This window comes from Centruroides sculpturatus, unplaced genomic scaffold (assembly GCF_000671375.1).
Source record: "Centruroides sculpturatus isolate CEXI.00-Female unplaced genomic scaffold, Cexi_2.0 scaffold331, whole genome shotgun sequence".
Classification (NCBI taxonomy): Eukaryota; Metazoa; Arthropoda; class Arachnida; order Scorpiones; family Buthidae; genus Centruroides; species Centruroides sculpturatus.
In genome coordinates, this window is record NW_019384523.1 from 603,559 (window position 1) to 621,798 (window position 18,240).

General features: G+C 28.2%; 2 protein-coding genes and 1 long non-coding RNA gene across 4 annotated transcripts in view; 1 reads left to right on the plus strand and 2 right to left on the minus strand.

Annotated features, from left to right (window-relative positions):
• Positions 1-3,108: 3,108 nt before the first annotated feature.
• On the minus strand, positions 3,109-3,817 carry LOC111622795. Its single transcript, XR_002756339.1, has 3 exons — positions 3,782-3,817; positions 3,646-3,700; positions 3,109-3,416 (listed from the first exon to the last, which is right to left on the minus strand). It is a non-coding gene; the product is annotated as an uncharacterized LOC111622795 (long non-coding RNA).
• Positions 3,818-8,967: 5,150 nt separating this feature from the next.
• The window catches only part of LOC111622807 (epoxide hydrolase 1-like), a 30,476-nt gene continuing 21,203 nt past the window's right edge, over positions 8,968-18,240 (minus strand). The window contains exons 1-9 of one of the 2 annotated variants that reach the window (XM_023365229.1): positions 14,391-14,466; positions 13,556-13,691; positions 12,801-12,929; positions 12,423-12,724; positions 12,180-12,348; positions 9,928-10,060; positions 9,653-9,855; positions 9,346-9,580; positions 8,968-9,270 (exon numbers count right to left, since the gene is read on the minus strand). In XM_023365229.1, coding sequence (XP_023220997.1) covers positions 9,069-9,270; positions 9,346-9,580; positions 9,653-9,855; positions 9,928-10,060; positions 12,180-12,348; positions 12,423-12,724; positions 12,801-12,927 — 1,371 coding nt within the window. In that variant the 5' untranslated portion in view covers positions 12,928-12,929; positions 13,556-13,691; positions 14,391-14,466 and the 3' untranslated portion in view covers positions 8,968-9,068. Of the gene's footprint in view, positions 9,271-9,345; positions 9,581-9,652; positions 9,856-9,927; positions 10,061-12,179; positions 12,349-12,422; positions 12,725-12,800; positions 12,930-13,555; positions 13,692-14,390; positions 14,467-18,240 lie in introns of those variants that run through there. The other variant, XM_023365228.1, reaches the window with a different exon arrangement.
• The window catches only part of LOC111622808 (protein ABHD13-like), a 20,909-nt gene continuing 18,538 nt past the window's right edge, over positions 15,870-18,240 (plus strand). Inside the window, exon 1 of the mRNA XM_023365230.1 lies at positions 15,870-16,238. Coding sequence (XP_023220998.1) covers positions 15,956-16,238 — 283 coding nt within the window. The 5' untranslated portion in view covers positions 15,870-15,955. The remainder of the gene's footprint in view (positions 16,239-18,240) is intronic.

The following is an 18,240-nucleotide window of genomic DNA, read 5'->3' on the forward strand; positions in this document are numbered from 1 at the left end:
GTGATATAATACTTTAAAATGAGAATTAAAACAGTATCAAGTTTATTGAAAGTAAGAATAAATTATTTTCATAAAAAACATAAATATATTTATTTAATTATACTAAAAAATCGTATATATTAAATTTTAATTCTCTAAAGACATCATTAAAGTTGATTCACCATAACTAAACCTGGTTCTATATCATATTTTTGACTTTTAATATATCTCTATGGGAATAAATAAATAAATAAGAAATTCAAATGGTTAAATTAAAACAAATTTTTATTTAAAAAATATTTCACTTTTGCAAATACACGTTTATAAACCAAGAAGAATTTTATCAACTTATTCTAAGTTGATAAAATTAGTCAAATTGTCAAATAATCAAAAAATCAGGCAAATTGTAAAATTAATTACTTACTAGTTTAATAGGCATATCGATTGACAAAGACAATTAAGGCACAGGTCTTTCGGTAAGGGGAATCCGAAATCGAATCCTGACGATTCAAATTCCTAGCAATTTTTAGTAGTCTGTCCCTTGTTATTCTGCCGCCATTGTGAGACTGGATGAACCCTCGACGGATATGATTAAAAAAGAACCTCTAGTGCCCTAAGAGCGGAAAGAGTAAAAAAATTAATCTAGTTTAATACATTAAAATGTTTTGCAGATTTGTTAGGAAAAATTATAAAGATTTGTTTTGGTGGGATACGGTAACGAAAGAAAGGAGAAACGTCTCTCGGGAGTACTTACTATGAAAAACTGGTTCCTATTTAAGTTAGACATTTGAAGAAACCCATGAAAATTCCGGATAGTGAGGCGAGAATTCGCCATCAACTACCAGTGTTTAGTGGTTTTTATCCATTCGACCACTGATGAGTAAATTATAAAAGGAATAATATGAATGCAAGGATACTTTTAAATTTTGTCCAATAAAAATTTTTAAAAAAGTTATTTATTTATTTATAAAAGTCAATTTCACTAATTCAGTTTCGTTTCTTTAAAAAATTTGTTTTCTTGGTTACTTTATTAATTATATTAGAAAAGTTAAAAAGAAAACTCTCTTCGTTTATATATAAAATTGATTATAATAAAAACTTAGTTTTTAACAAATTAACTAAATTTTCAAACTTCAAACTTTATAAAAAATATTTATAATGAAAATTTAATATTTTAAAAACGTAAATTGTTTTTTTATAAATCAAACTTTAAAATATTACAGACAATAAAATCATTTATTTAATTGAAAATATTTTTTCTTCGACTTCTTTAGTTTACTTTTCAAGAATTTAATTAAAATAACTTTGAAGTAGATAAAAACTGAAAATAAAATTAAAATAAATATTTAAAAAAAAATCTAGATTTTCATTCTGAATAAATTTCATTTATTTTTAAAAAAAATATATTTTTCTCTTTGAAAAATAATAAAATGTAACTACCTCATATAGGAGACTGGTCAAATTACTTTAATAACTTTGAATCTATTCTTATAAGAATATTGTGAAGGATGTAAATATTGAATTAACTGTTCTAGATATTAATATTTTTTATTACAAGTTAGAATGAGAAAAATATAATTTATCTTATTGAAAATAATAGAGAGAACAATATAACATCTTTGAGAGTAAGGAGATGTATTTCATAAAATTATATTCTATTTTAAGAAATTATTTTAAACAAAGCAAGTAGTAAAGAAATTGGAATATTTTCAACTCTTACCAACAATATAAAAAAAAATTTGCTGCCCTTCATCTCCATTAATAAAGATTGGATTAAATTAATGAAATAAAGCAATGCAATAAGTGGGTGATCTGCCGTGGGGAATATCTCCCGGAAAAACTTTCTATGGAAAATGGGTCTCTGTTTTGATGTTAGACTAGTAGAAGCAACTTAAAACTCTACATGTCCAAGTTGTTGATGAGGCACGAATCCGCAATCAACTGTGGTTTTATCACTCGGCTACTGTTGGCATTGATGGAGAAGGCCAGACATTAGGGTCTCCGATTTAAACGAAAGTTGGAGAGCACGTAGCCTTAAACACATACAGTTCCTTGTCCAAATAATAGGACCCATTTCTCAAGCGTTTCAAAAAAGGGTCTTTGAAATTTGAGTGTTTACCTTAAAAGTCTTTGGAATTTTCACTTCTGGTAACGGCGATAGCCAATGGATAATAGAGTTACACGATTTAGATTCGAACCTTCGCATTCTTTTGTCTTTTTTTTTTTAATGCGAAACAAAATTATTTTATTATTTTGCCCTAAAATTAGCATTATTATTCTTCATGTTTAAAGCTTATAAAACAAGAGATTCAAAAATTGTAATGTCATTTCCTGTTTAGTGAAAACGAAGTCTGTAGGGGTGCTTATGCTTTTCGTTTCAGATGGATCGATCTGTAAGATCGGATTAGTTTTTGTCACGTAATAAAGATCGCTTCTGTCGTGTTTTAGTTGGCAGAAAGTATACAAGTAGGATCGAATCGTATTTACTCCTGAATAAAACTGTTCACATGATGGCAAAATGGTAGTGCACGCCATTTATTCTTATCATACAATCTCGCAAAACTGTCTCTTAATACTTACTTTTTTCATCTGTTTATCGGATATTTTAATAACATCTTTACTTACATTTATTAAGTTTTAAATACTTTTCATTATCAACAGTTATACATATTTCTTTGCTGTTAACTATCAGCTTGATGTTAACCACGGAGGTCGCCATCTTTAATCTTTTTTATCCCATCCAAACGATCTCACCCTTCGCTCGGATTAGTTTGATCGGGATCCAGTTGATCCTAGATAGCGTTTGTATACGCGGATAGAGATTGATCAGATCGGTATAGTTCGTTTCTACACGGGATTTGAACGATCAGCAAAATCTCGGATCAGTTTGATTCCAAATGTATATGCACTATAGATTTAAAGAAAATTATTTCTTAGAAAAACATATAATATCAATTATAGTTAAAAAATATATTTATTTGTCCTAATAAAATTAAGGAATTTTTTGATTTGGCTTCTAGTCATAAGGATTAAGATAAAGAAGTGCTAACAACAATAGAAATACAATACAAGTAATAAAATAATCATGTCAAAATAATCGAATAACACAAAGGAAAGATATTGGTGACAATAAAGAGGAAAAAATATATTTATCTTTCCGTTTTATTTATGAAGTTTGACGGTTTTAAAATATTTAGAAACCGTCAAAATTTACCGATGATAATAAAATGGCACTTTTTAAAAGAATTCTTTCATCCCAGAAAACATTTCTCACAGGCCCACAATAGGGTGGATAAGTAATGAGAGACAAGGCCCGACATATCCGAGACAGGCCACCCCCGAAAAAATTCCTGTGGTTATTTCGATCGCTGGCATTCGATTCCGGATCCTTCAGAGCCGTAAGCTGAAGCCTTAACAGACTTGCCAATAAAATTAAACTGTAAAAAATGATAAATTTAACATACGAAATCAATAGAAATTTCTTTAATTTATTATAATTTAGAATTCGATAGAAACTCTTTAATTGCATTTAATAGTTTTTTAGATATGAGATTGGTTGAAATTATCGACTGGGCTCGCAACTGTACAGTACTTGAGTAAGAACTTTGATTGTTTCTCTTTGATTGTTTTTCCACATAAATTCCTTTTCAATCACAAAGTATTTACCAGTTTTCGGATCGGTCGGTTAACTTTTCTTGTTTTTCTTCGACAATCAGCTAGACTGGGGTGAAAATGTCAAGATAGAGAACCTAAATGACAAGTTCCGTTTCGCAGGTTTTAAATCCAATTTAACAGTACTTACACGACTTTATGTTAAAGTTTACTTAATTATAGCAACCGTTAAAAATAGAAAAGAATTCAAAAATGTAATCGATATTTTTTAAAATGCATTTCGCTATTTTTCTTGTGACAAAAATATGTAAAAAATATCTCTCTTTTTTTGTATATTAATTAATGTTAGAAAAAATCACAAAAAATTATAAAAGTAAAAATAATTAAGTAACATTATATAATTTTATTGACTGAAATATTATTAAATAAAATATAACGTATATAATAACAGGGAAACAAAAAGCGCCATCTATCGATGAAAAATGCTATTACATTTTTGTATATTTACCTTAACGCACTGTATTATTTTCGATGATTTTTATATTTTTAAATATATTTTTATCAATATATCACACAACACATTATAAATGACTAAAGAGATTATAAATAAAAACTTTTTCAGCATATGAGAAAAGAAAATAAATTGAATGTATATTGTATATTGAGGTATATATATATAACTTATATATTGCCACTTAAAGTAAATATAGTGGCATTAGTTTATTATCAATCAAAATTTCGTTGTAACAAGTTACCGAAAATACTCCGAACGACATCGTTTATCAATTACGAATTATGATGTATTTATATGTAGTGTGTGGCAATGACAAAAAACGATGCCATTTTTCTTAATTTTCGCAACATTTATAAAGAAAAATTCGAATTAAAATTGTTTTACAATAATTTAAAACTTCTTTTAAGTACTAAAGTTTTTTTTTAAAAAAAAAGAAACTATTATAAAATTCAGATATTCATTAGACTTTATAAAACATTTATATGTTTTACTTTATTGTTGATAATGTATTAATTAAAGCAATTGTGGTTGGATAATGTCACATTTAATCTTTCTATTTGCATTAAAATCTCTTAACGTCAACATTCCTAATTCAACAAAACTTCTTCTTACAATGTTTTTTTTTTTTTTTTTGTTTGTTACAAGAAAACAAAAATTTAGGGTGAATAAACACAAGGGAATTATAACTTTATCAGAGAGACGGGGCTTCCATTAAGGTTTTCCCACTCTTCTTTTATTTTGTGTGTTTACACTGCTGATAATAAAGATTCGGAATTTCTCTTTTCTAAGAATCAAGTCTGGATTTATAAATAAACTAAATAAACTACAGCTTAGGGCCTCGTTCCATCCTCAAAAAATGAATTAATACGTATTAATCAGTATTATTCGATGGAGAATTTAGGGCCTGTTGTATGTCGTAGCAGAGGGTCACGTGTTTAAATCCGGCTCAGCTTAGAATTTTCTGTTTATAGTTTATATCAATTTCTTTAATAATAAGTTTTTCATCTACAAATATAAATTTATATATTTTCCATTATCTTCTGTAGGACTTTGTTAAAAATTAAGTTTTTTATTATTTATTTTTTTCTAGTTTAATTATTTAAAATACAAATCATTTTCTGTTTACACGAAACACGAAATTCATTTGTTTTTATGAAAATAATAAAGAGATATAAAATTCATTTAAAATGCACCGAAGAAATTGGAAAACATTTAAATTAATAAAATTTTTGTAAAAATTTTTAAATCCTAAGATTAACTTTCTATACAAATAAATAAAAAGAAATATTAAAAATCAAATTTTTTACTTTATCTCATTTGATAAGATAAAAAATTACAATACAGTATACTTATAAAATTTTCTTTAGAAATTTCAACTTACCTTTTTTTATTATTATTTATTTATTTATTGGAAACAGTTGCGTGTACCTAGCATCGTTTGGGTTTTTGAGGGGTGAGGTGGGGTTGGGAGACGATGATAAAAACAATGGTCTTAGTAACTAAAATGTACATTTATTGACCCGAGCAAAAAAAAAAATGCTCGGGCTTAAGAGGGGTGGGCTTTAGCTTCAGCTTTAGAAGGCATATTTATATTGATATATATATATTCTTGAAATACAGGTAATAATTTAGGAGGTAGAGATCCCTACCCACCTCCTAAATTATTACCTGTATTTCAAGAATATATATGCCAAATTTGGTGCGATTAGAACGGTATAGAAACATTTTCTAGCACACATTTTGTCTTCTATTTTCCCGGCTGTTATATATAACAGAGAGAAATTAAAAGTATGGCAGATCAAAAAATGACACCCCAAGATTTTTACATTTTTGGACTCAGGGAATCTTGAAATGTCAAGAAATGTAAAAAAAAAAAAAATCGTGGTTTTTTCCTGTATGTCTGAATGTTAATGTGGGGGTGGGCACGATTTTGTTCATCTACTTTGAAAGCTCAATAACTTCTGCGCCTTTACCCGAAGATTTCTGAAATTTTGCAGGGAGGTTTGTGTATTAGGGGCATTGTGCTATCCAATTTTGGTGGTTAAACGTCAAGGAGGTAGAGAGGGTCATGTGTCATATCTCAACTGGAGTCGGACTTATGAAGATTTTACTCGTTATTAGCATTTATAATTTTTTAATATATAAAACTCATCTCTACGCTGAAAATTAAGCATGTTGTCATTTTATAATAATTAATAATATAAAATGTTTTTACTAAAATTTCATAACAGATGGCACCACACAATTTTGGTGTTTTTAAAAGGAAACTTACGCAACTCGTTGCTGGATTTATATATGTATATATAGATCTGTAATAAATAATAATTTTTATATTTATTTTAAAGTTGACCAATTTAAAACGTTATCTNAACTTCTTTTAAGTACTAAAGTTTTTTTTTAAAAAAACTATTATAAAATTCAGATATTCATTAGACTTTATAAAACATTTATATGTTTTACTTTATTGTTGATAATGTATTAATTAAAGCAATTGTGGTTGGATAATGTCACATTTAATCTTTCTATTTGCATTAAAATCTCTTAACGTCAACATTCCTAATTCAACAAAACTTCTTCTTACAATGTTTTTTTTTTTTTTTTTGTTTGTTACAAGAAAACAAAAATTTAGGGTGAATAAACACAAGGGAATTATAACTTTATCAGAGAGACGGGGCTTCCATTAAGGTTTTCCCACTCTTCTTTTATTTTGTGTGTTTACACTGCTGATAATAAAGATTCGGAATTTCTCTTTTCTAAGAATCAAGTCTGGATTTATAAATAAACTAAATAAACTACAGCTTAGGGCCTCGTTCCATCCTCAAAAAATAATTCAATATTCCAATTTCAGTATAATTAAGATAAATCGATAGATAGAGAAATGGAATTCGAAAGGATACATTTTTTTTTGTTATTGATTATAAGACAACGACTTAAGAGACAAGAAATAAACTGAAGATAGGGTTTAGATATCATATCAAAATTAATTTAATTTAATATAATCGAATAAAATCTGAAATTAGATCTTTTATAAAAGAATATTAGCTGATATAAGAAGCGTATGAGTATCGAGTTCTTATTGAAAACAGACATAAAAATATACGAAAATATAATCATAAGAAAGAAAACAAAGTATTTAAAAATTAAAATATATTTAAACTTTCAGGTTATTATTGTATAATTTACAAATAATTTATAAAGAATGAGCTAAAGTCGCTTAACACCCTTATAAAAATCGAGCCGAGTTGAAAGGCAAGTTTTAGCATAGAAACATGTTACGTGGCATTTTTGCATGATAGAAAAACAAGTTATGTCTTTGTTTTTAACACGGCATAATGCTAAATAACACGATAGACACATGGTTAGAAACATATTATGCCATTCAATTGACATAATATAAAAATTTTGGCATGTTTTTATCATGCCAAAATTTCCCTTGCCAACTCAGCTCGATTTTATAAGAGTGTTAAACAATTTCTTTTACTGTTTCCAACCATAGTTTATATATAAAACGAAATTCTCGAATAATTTTAAAATAAGGTTAAACTTCAACAACAACTGAAGAAATTCAAGAAATAACTTAATATAGTCGCCCACGCAAAGAAAGAAGGGAGAAAAAAACATTTAAAAAATGATTTGAATATGATAAGCTTTGAAAATATATCGAGCAATTTAAGANTAGGAGGTAGAGATCCCTACCCACCTCCTAAATTATTACCTGTATTTCAAGAATATATATGCCAAATTTGGTGCGATTAGAACGGTATAGAAACATTTTCTAGCACACATTTTGTCTTCTATTTTCCCGGCTGTTATATATAACAGAGAGAAATTAAAAGTATGGCAGATCAAAAAATGACACCCCAAGATTTTTACATTTTTGGACTCAGGGAATCTTGAAATGTCAAGAAATGTAAAAAAAAAAAAAATCGTGGTTTTTTCCTGTATGTCTGAATGTTAATGTGGGGGTGGGCACGATTTTGTTCATCTACTTTGAAAGCTCAATAACTTCTGCGCCTTTACCCGAAGATTTCTGAAATTTTGCAGGGAGGTTTGTGTATTAGGGGCATTGTGCTATCCAATTTTGGTGGTTAAACGTCAAGGAGGTAGAGAGGGTCATGTGTCATATCTCAACTGGAGTCGGACTTATGAAGATTTTACTCGTTATTAGCATTTATAATTTTTTAATATATAAAACTCATCTCTACGCTGAAAATTAAGCATGTTGTCATTTTATAATAATTAATAATATAAAATGTTTTTACTAAAATTTCATAACAGATGGCACCACACAATTTTGGTGTTTTTAAAAGGAAACTTACGCAACTCGTTGCTGGATTTATATATGTATATATAGATCTGTAATAAATAATAATTTTTATATTTATTTTAAAGTTGACCAATTTAAAACGTTATCTTAATTTAAGTAGAAAAAATATAAATAAAAAAATCAAATTTTAATCTGCCCCATTTTATTTTTGGAGAGGTACTCCATTTCATAATGAAACATTTTACAATATATCTTGATAAAATATCTAAAATATGATTGGTTCAGCCAAGGCACATTAAGATATAATATCGCCTAAATTTCCATTTAACTGTGAAAATTTATTGAATCCACTCAATGTTAAACATTTAGTTTCATAAAAGAATAAAGATATTTTAAATGGCTCATATATTATTTATTATAAATGTAGAATTCAATATAATATCTCCAAATAAATTTCGCTTGTATTTAATTTAAAACTATAAACATTTAAATACTTATATTGATATAAATTTCATATTTTATCACATCTTTTCAATATTTCATTTCTTTCATTCTTTTCAAATCATGAAACCCGTACAAAAATTTTTAAATTTAGGCCTATTATTTTATAATTTTAAATAGAACTTTCTAAATATTAAGTATTTGTAATATGATTAAAAAAGTAATAAACATCAATTATTAATATTATTTATAATATTAAGATTTTTGTAATATTTCAGCGAATTTCCAAATATCTTCGGCCAAAAGAGCTGGTTCCTCCATAGCAGCAAAATGGCCTCCTCTTGGCATATGAGTGTATTGAGTAAGATTTCTAAATTGCCGTTCTATAGTTATTCTGGGAGAATTGTAAAGATCATTAGGAAAAATTGCGATAGCGGCAGGCACATGAACAGGCAACCTATAAAAATATCATTTTAATTTCAAAGAAATCATTAAACAAAGAATTAATTAATAATTAGTAAGTAAAATTTACTTGTTAAGTTTCATATTCAAAACTTTCTCTGCCATGTTTTCTTTGTAAAATCTTACTGATGAAGTAATCGAATTTGTTACCCAATATACCATAACATTATTCAGCAGTTCATCTAAGTTATGGTACTTTGTCAATCCTCCATCAACTGCATTAATGTTGTTTTTATGTGTCCAGGTAGAGAATTTCTCTAAAATATAAGCAGCCAATCCAGCTGGAGAATCGCTCAATCCAACGCCTGAAAATGAAAACTATTATAAAATTGTTCAAAATAAAATATTAATTTAAGAACTAAATTTTTATAACTTACCAACTGTATCGGGCTTTGTAGCTTGTATATGCAAGTATCCAGTTTCTCGGAGTAATACCATTAGTTTATCAATAATTGGGTAACTATATTTCTGATCCTCGGCTCCCATCACCCAATTTGGATTTATCATGCCAATTAACAGTTTGAAAATTGAGTTACAATTGAAGTCGCCCAAAATCATATTTAAATGTACGCCAGTAACTCTGATAAAAAAAAAAGATTACAATGAATAAAATTGTTTAGCATTTCGTAAGCTAATAATTGATACTACTAACCTATTGGAATATATAGCAGACATTGCAGTAGCAATGGCACTGCCCCAATCACCTCCCTGAACATAGTAGTTTTTATGTTTCAAACGATCCATCAACTTATTGAATATTCTTGCTGCATCAAACATATTAAACCCTAACGAAACATATGCATTAGAATAATATTATATATACTGCATATTAGTAAAATACGCGCCAAATGAATTAACGGAACGAGACAAAACATCTGAATTGAGTTTAAAGCATCATAAGTTTTGAACTTAAAAAGATAATTTTTGGTGCAAAGATTTTAAAATTATGTCATCACACATACTCTGTTACTCAGTTATAGCACATGAAATTTTCGAAAATTCATGAGTCAATTTGGAAAAATGGTTTTAAAAGAGGACACATTAAGAGATTGCGTTGTACAAATGTTCAAAAATAAAGTGAATTACTCAAAAAATTGGCAGTGGAGCATTTTTTAACCAAAGGTCATAGCAAATAAACTGTATATATTATTTTGATGAAGTATGAAATATCTGAAACAATGAAAAGAAGGCCAAGAAGTGGAAGAAAGCCAGTTACAAACTTTAAAAACCTAAGAGTATTGCGACAAATGTTTGACAACAAAGATGCATTTAGTCAGCTAGAAGGTTCACTTGTCATCGAACATACATAGGTAAGACACTTAAGAAGATGGGAATAAAGAAAAAGAAGAAGAAAAGAACCCCAGAGTACACTGTTGAAAAAACTGCCGAAATTCAAATGCAATGCAGATAGCTAGTACGAAATTTTGGAAACAAAAAGTTCGTTTTGGACAATGAGAAGTACTTTTCTCTCTCTGGTATGCAAATGCCGGGAAATGAAATTTACTATGCGAGCAATGAAAATCAAGCACCTCCCGAAGTGAAGTACAAATTTAAGAAGAAATTTGAAGCAAAATAATGCTGTACATTTTAATTTCACCAACAGGTGTTTCGAAGCTATTTTTTAAAAGGGATCTCTTAAAAGGTTTTCTTAATGTCAGTAGCGTCTAAATAGGGGCCAATTTCCCATAAAAACCTCCAGGGAGGTATTCCCTCCTCGACAGATCGCCCATATGTTACGTTGCTTTAATCGAATAAAATTATCAATATGATGATTTCGTCTTTTGGCCAGACAAAGCTTAGTCTCATTCACACAAATTCGACCGTGAAGATCTTCAAATCCAAAAACATTCTTTTTGGACTCAAAGAATATAATACGTCAAATCTACCACAATGCCGACCAATTGAGGATTTCTTAGTGTATTTGTCACAAATAGTATACAAGGAAGGTTGGCGAGCAAAAATACCACACAACTGATCAGAATAATCAGATTTTCCCTTAAAAAAAATTGACACAAAGACTGTCATTGGAGACCGTCTATTGGAAGACCAAAGAAATTGCGAGTCTATCAAAACAAACTTACGGCACTAGCCGACCATGGGTCATACGATCGTATTCATCAATTCTATATTATTGTAAATAAAATGTCTTTTAAAATGATATATAATAATTAATAGTTATTTCAATTTTTCGATAAAATGTTATGCTTTAAAAACAGTCCAGATTTTTTTTGTCTCACCCTGTTACTTTGCATAACTTTCAATTTTGAATAAACTACAATATTTTGGCGGATCATAAAACCGTAAAAAGCCCATCAGCAGACAAAATCACCGAATACTGCACGAGTCGCGGGTACCTTTGAAATGGCCGTGTGGAGGTTTTTAGGTTTTCTTCACGTGTCTAACACCTAAATCGAGTAAATTTCACATAGAAAGTACTACCGGTATCGTTGGCGGATACCTGTGTTCATTATCTTATTTTATCAATCTATTCCAATCCTAAAACCGTAAAAAATTATAAAAGAAACTTTCGTATCTCTTTTTTTAGTTTTTAACTCTGTTCTCCCTGTGGGTACTAAGAAGGCCTTTTTATATAATAACCACAATGAGCCGGGTGGTGGGGATTGAATTTCATATAACAGGGACAGATCACTCCCTCGAAAAATTCCTGGGGTTTTGAGTCATCCGGATACGATTCCGGATCACCAGAGCAAGAGGCTATCACCTGAACCTCTCAGCCACCGCCCGTCTCACTTGGCTACTAGTATGTTCAACACTAAATTGAAAATTCTTTCTTTTTAAACAATTATTTGTAAAGACGGATGAATTAATATATATCGAAAAAATGAATTGATAATTATAAAATATCAGAAAATTTCAAATATTAAAGATTATTTTTAAGATTACCTGGTTGGTGCGGTGGTTCTGAAAATCCGTAACCGGGTATGGATGGGCATATTACTTCAAAAACATAATCTCTTCCTTGTTTAGGAGTAGTTAAAAGAGGAATAATTTTGTAAAATTCCACAACAGAGCCGGGCCAGCCGTGAATAAGCATAAGTGGTAAAATCCGAATCTAAATATAATAAATATTTTAAAATAAAGAAAAACAAAATAAAAATGACTAATCTTGTTATTGCAAATGTTTACCTTTTTGTTGGTAATCTTTGGTTTTACATGAATATAATGAACCGATATGCCCTCGATTTGAGTGATATATTGTTGAAATTTATTCAATTCATTTACTTGTTTCTTCCAATCATATTTTGTTCTCCAATAAGTTATTATTTCTTTCAAATAATTAGTATTAAAACCGTATTGAAACTGTACATTTTCTAACGGTTCTGAGAGTCGTGCCCGAGACAGCCTCTCGTGAAGATCTTTAACATCGCTTTCTTTATATGGCACTGTAAAAGAACGTATGCTCGTGTCGTCTGCAGGTATTTTTCCATCTAAATATTAAAAACTTATAAATTAATACAGAAAACAGAAATTTGAATTTAAAAACAATTAAATCCAATACTATACCCGCTGGAATTTTTCCCCACCAACCATCTTTCAAAACAGGGATTTCAACATCTTTATGAAGACATGGACAGAAATAAGCAAAAGCAACTGCGACAATTATTACAAAAACGATAAGTTTGATAGCCATACCTATTAAAAAATATATTTTTTCTTAATATTTTAAAATTGTGTAAAATCATTTTGCCTTTAAATCGTTATCAGAACACCAGACAATAGACAGATAGATTATTTTTTTCATTATCAGTTATTTTTATAAAACTTTTTTTTAACATTCTTAAAATAGAGATAAAAATCAACGAAATCTTTCGTAACAAAACTACGTTTCGCATTTTCTTTAAAATTATAATTTAAGTTAGGCTGGTTTATTAATTTAGAATATAATAACATCTATTAAGTAGTAGATGTTTGCTATATCTAAGTTTTAATTAAATGCAATAATTAACTATTAACTTTAATTATGTAAAATTAAATCCTATATTAATTAAAGATATCAAGTAATGTAATATACATTTAAATTTAGTTAAAATTTAATATTTTCTTTCTATAATTACAGTATCTTAATATAATCAGAATTAAATTGATGCGAATTTAATATCCGTTTGATTATTTTAGGTGACCTTAGCGATCATTTTTCTCATAACTAACATATATTACTTAGTCCTATATAAACAATATATACGATAGAATGAAGATACAAAAATTATTTGTAATATATTCTTTAATATAATAGTTTAGTTATACATAAAAATACTCACCTATTGGTTTGGTAGCAGGATAATAAATATCTTAAACTACACGATGTCAAGGACGTGCACGTTTTCCTTCTTCGTTGGGAGGCGTGGTGTTTTTTAGTACTGTTTATCGACGTTAATGCCTCTATACTTAAAAATCCTACATAAAATATTGTATCGACATAAATACGTTTTAACATTTTTCGTACAAAATTAAAATAAATTTTTATTTAAAAAAAAAATTAAATATTATTTTAGTTTATATAAAACCATAACTATATAAACTATAACTATAGCTTTATATAAGAAACTATTAATATTTTTTTTAAATTTTATATTAAAGTAAACTACTTTTTATTTAATAATTCAAACTGCCCATATATATACATATAGTTTGAATTATTAAATAAAATTTTACATATACTGTATATAGTCAAACCCCTCTGAATAACGGCAACTGAGAAAAACATAAAAAATGACAGTTTTTTAAAGGTTATTTTGTATAGTCCTACATTTTTATTTAAAAAAAAGTCCCTGGGGAAAAAATGGCCGCTATTTAGACTAAGCCGTTGTTGGAAGGTGGCCATTATTGGAGGTTTGACTGTATATAATAGTATGTAAATAATTATTTTATAATATAATTTGTAAGAATTCATTTAAAATTTGACTTTTAAAAAGTAATTTTAAAATTAATAGTATATAGCAGTATATTTTTAGCTTTAAAAAATTAAAAGTTTAATAAATAAAATCTATTTATAAATATATAATTTTATATTCTTCTATAATTCATCAGTAAAAGACTACATTAATTTTAATATTTAAAAATAATTTGTAAGAACGTCTAGAAGTAAGAACTTACCTGTACTGAAATAACCTGATTTTTCCCACTTCCTCAATTCTGTATTTGAAAGTTTTTTTTTTAATGAAAATTGGGCCAATCTTATTAAATAGTAAACAGGCCAATTAAAATAACTTATAACAATAATAATTTATTATAATCATAATAATTCGCTTACGAAATATATTAAATATAAAACTTATATTTCGTAATAAATTATGCTATTTTAAACTTTATTTATAAATATACGAAACAAATCAACGCTTAGGACCTCAAAAGTTCAACCCCGACCCAGCCGAACCCATAATGGGTGTGATTAAAAGGCTTGTTCAGCAGAAAAGTCAAAAATGGAAGTAAAAGAAAGTAATTTTAAAATGCCCCGAAAGTATCTGATTTACAAAAGTATTAGTAAAATACGAAACAAATCAACGCTTAGGACCTCAAAAGTTCAACCCCGACCCAGCCGAACCCATAATGGGTGCGATTAAAAGGCCTGTTCAGCAGAAAAGTCAAAAATGGAAGTAAAAGAAAGTAATTTTAAAATGCCCCGAAAGTATCTGATTTACAAAAGTATTAGTAAAATACGAATTATTCTATTTTATTTATAACTAGTAAATATTATATTCAAAATTACAATAGTATAAAACGTCAAAGNACTGTATATAATAGTATGTAAATAATTATTTTATAATATAATTTGTAAGAATTCATTTAAAATTTGACTTTTAAAAAGTAATTTTAAAATGCCCCGAAAGTATCTGATTTACAAAAGTATTAGTAAAATACGAATTATTCTATTTTATTTATAACTAGTAAATATTATATTCAAAATTACAATAGTATAAAACGTCAAAGTGAAAAAATTAAGTATCAATATTCAGGGTTATAATTTTAAATTAACGTAGACAGGAAACAAATACACATCAGAAATTTCCGAAACCAGTTATAAACACGTACCGTTTGTTACGTAATTCCAGGTATTAGACAAAACAATTTTTTTCATATTATGAATTGCATAAAGTAAACAAACATAGCTTTTCATTATCAACGTTGGCAATAAAAAACACTCACGTATATGTATTGTTTATAAAAAATTTTAAATTTTTTCTCATTATTTCGTCCAATAATATATTTCCCCCCGTAAATTTATATAATCATAATAAACAATGAAAACATAATGGTGTTTATAATTCTATTATGTTAATTATCTTTCTTTACTAATTAACAAAATTAAATTATTTTATAATATATAATTTTTAATTAAATTTAAATTAATTTTATGCATTTATTAATTACTTGTTTCCAATAAAATTTTATTAGTTTAAAATATGTTACCGCTAGAGGGCTTAGTGAGCATGAGACCAAGATGGAGGACGTTTGAATGGAATATCCCNAATTATTTTATAATATATAATTTTTAATTAAATTTAAATTAATTTTATGCATTTATTAATTACTTGTTTCCAATAAAATTTTATTAGTTTAAAATATGTTACCGCTAGAGGGCTTAGTGAGCATGAGACCAAGATGGAGGACGTTTGAATGGAATATCCCTTAGAGAGAGACTAAATTTATGAAGCATATTTATGAGAATGAACAGAGCGTGTCCGACTATGTCGTCGTTACCGATAATTGATAAGCAAAGCGTGATCGATATGAATTCTACGTGTAATAAACTGGCTGCTTCGAGTGATCAAAGCCCAGACAGCAATCCCGATTTTGCCACGATCAGACTGGTTAGCAGGATCGTCTTGTTTATACTGAAAAAGTGTTGGCTGTGCTGTGGAGCCTCGGTTTTTCTTATATTTTTTATTTATTGGTATTACGGCAGCATATTAGCGCTTTGTCTCTTCTTTTTTGCAGCATCGGGTAAGTTACAATGTAGGTTTAAGTGAAAATATTGTAAATAATGCTTGAGAGGAGTTATTTTTAGATAATTTATATATATATTAGTTGGTAAATATGAAAACCAAACTTGTTTACATTAAAAGCTGAATAGTTGATAGCTATGTAAACAGAAATGAGAACAGTTTATAAAAATCTAGGATAAATAATTATTTTCTTTTGTTTATTTTGTAATAATGTTTGAAATATAGGTTTTAATATTATTTGTATGGATTCTTATGACCTATTATTAGATTTTTAGTAATCATCTGTTGTTATAGTCGGTGGACCATGTGTAATAATTCTGCTTCGCTTCCAAATCACTGGTTGTTTGATATTTCTCAAGATTAATTTCATAAACCTGCCGAAATTATGAAGTTGAAAATGAATAGAAAATATTTGGGTTGAGAAATATTGAAAACGAATTTCTTTATACATATATATATTGTGAATTTGTATGTACAGTACATACTATTATTATATATAACATATGTTTCGGTTAAAATTTACCTTGGTAGTCCCAATGGCAGTGCTTCGGTTTGGTTAGGTTAGGTTAGGTTAGGTTAACTACATTTTTAGTAGACGCTTCCTTTTTTTTCATTTGTTAGAGAACTACCGTGAATCGGTAACCAGTGACGTTAAACAATCGGCGGCCTGCAGGCAACTCCCCTCTGGGAGGAGTCCATTGGAAGCACGAACAGTTGGAAGCGTGCCCATTGGGCTACCAAGGTAGACTTTAACCTATATTTCATTTGATTCATGATTAATTTTTGTTTTTTCATCTTTTATTTTTATTTTTGTGATTTTTACATTAATATATGTTATTTATGCAAATATACTTAGTATGCGTTTATAAAGTCCAAAAAGTTAAACAAATAACAATAAACATACATAAAACAAATTAAACATGTTTAATTTATTTTATGTATGTTTGTCATGAATATCAGAATTATATCAGGATATAATATGGCTACTAATTAATTAAATATTAAGTAATTTTTCCTACAGGTAGGCAGTTAGGTGCAATTTCTTGAAGAATTTAATAATTATAAATAAACTAGCTGTTACCCACGACTTCGTCCGCGGAGGTTTTGCAAGCAAACCTCATTTACATTCAATATTTCAATAACCATAGTAATTGTTATATAACACCTACCGCTGAAGAGAATTGCCGAGAATCAAACAAACTATTTTCAATTTGATCAATTTTCTAGAACGTTTACAATCGTTCTATAATCGAACCAATATGCAATAACAAATTCGAATTTAAAACGGTTCGAACATTTTTAAAATCAAAATAGATAAAAAATATTTATAACAATGTCTGAAATGTTATCAATTAAATACATCTAAGTACTCAATGAAAATTAAACATAGTTGAAAACAAAAAATTGCATTTAAAATAGTACAGTAGAAGCTGTTTTTACGGTTAAGCCTTAATCCTCTACCTCTCCCCCCGTGGGGGAATTTCGAAAAATCCCTTCTTAGTGTGCGTTTCCATGACGTACTCTAACTGTCTACCAAATTTCACCTCTAGGTTAAGCGGTTTGCTCTGGGCGATGATGAATCAGTGAGTCAGTCAGTCAGTCAGTCAGGACAAGCAATTTTATATATTTAGACTAGCTGCAAGGACCCGCTTTGCTGGGTTTTTATTTGTATGTAATATAGTTTTTTTTATATATATAAAAGACTGTTTTTCTAAGTAATCTAGAATCTAGCTGCAAGGACCCGCTTCGCTGGGCAAAAAGTAACGATAGTGAAGATTAAGATTATATATAACATTATAGCTAATCTTACCCGTTTTCACAGAATGCAAGAATTAGGTCCCCCGTTTCCAGACTAATTAGAGAATTTTTACGTTTAGTCAAACCAACTATTTTCAACGTTTCTGGAACGTTTACAATCGTTCTATAATCGAACCAATATTCGAATTTTATGTTCGAATTAAATTCGAACAAATTCGAACAAAACATTCGAAATAGAAAGC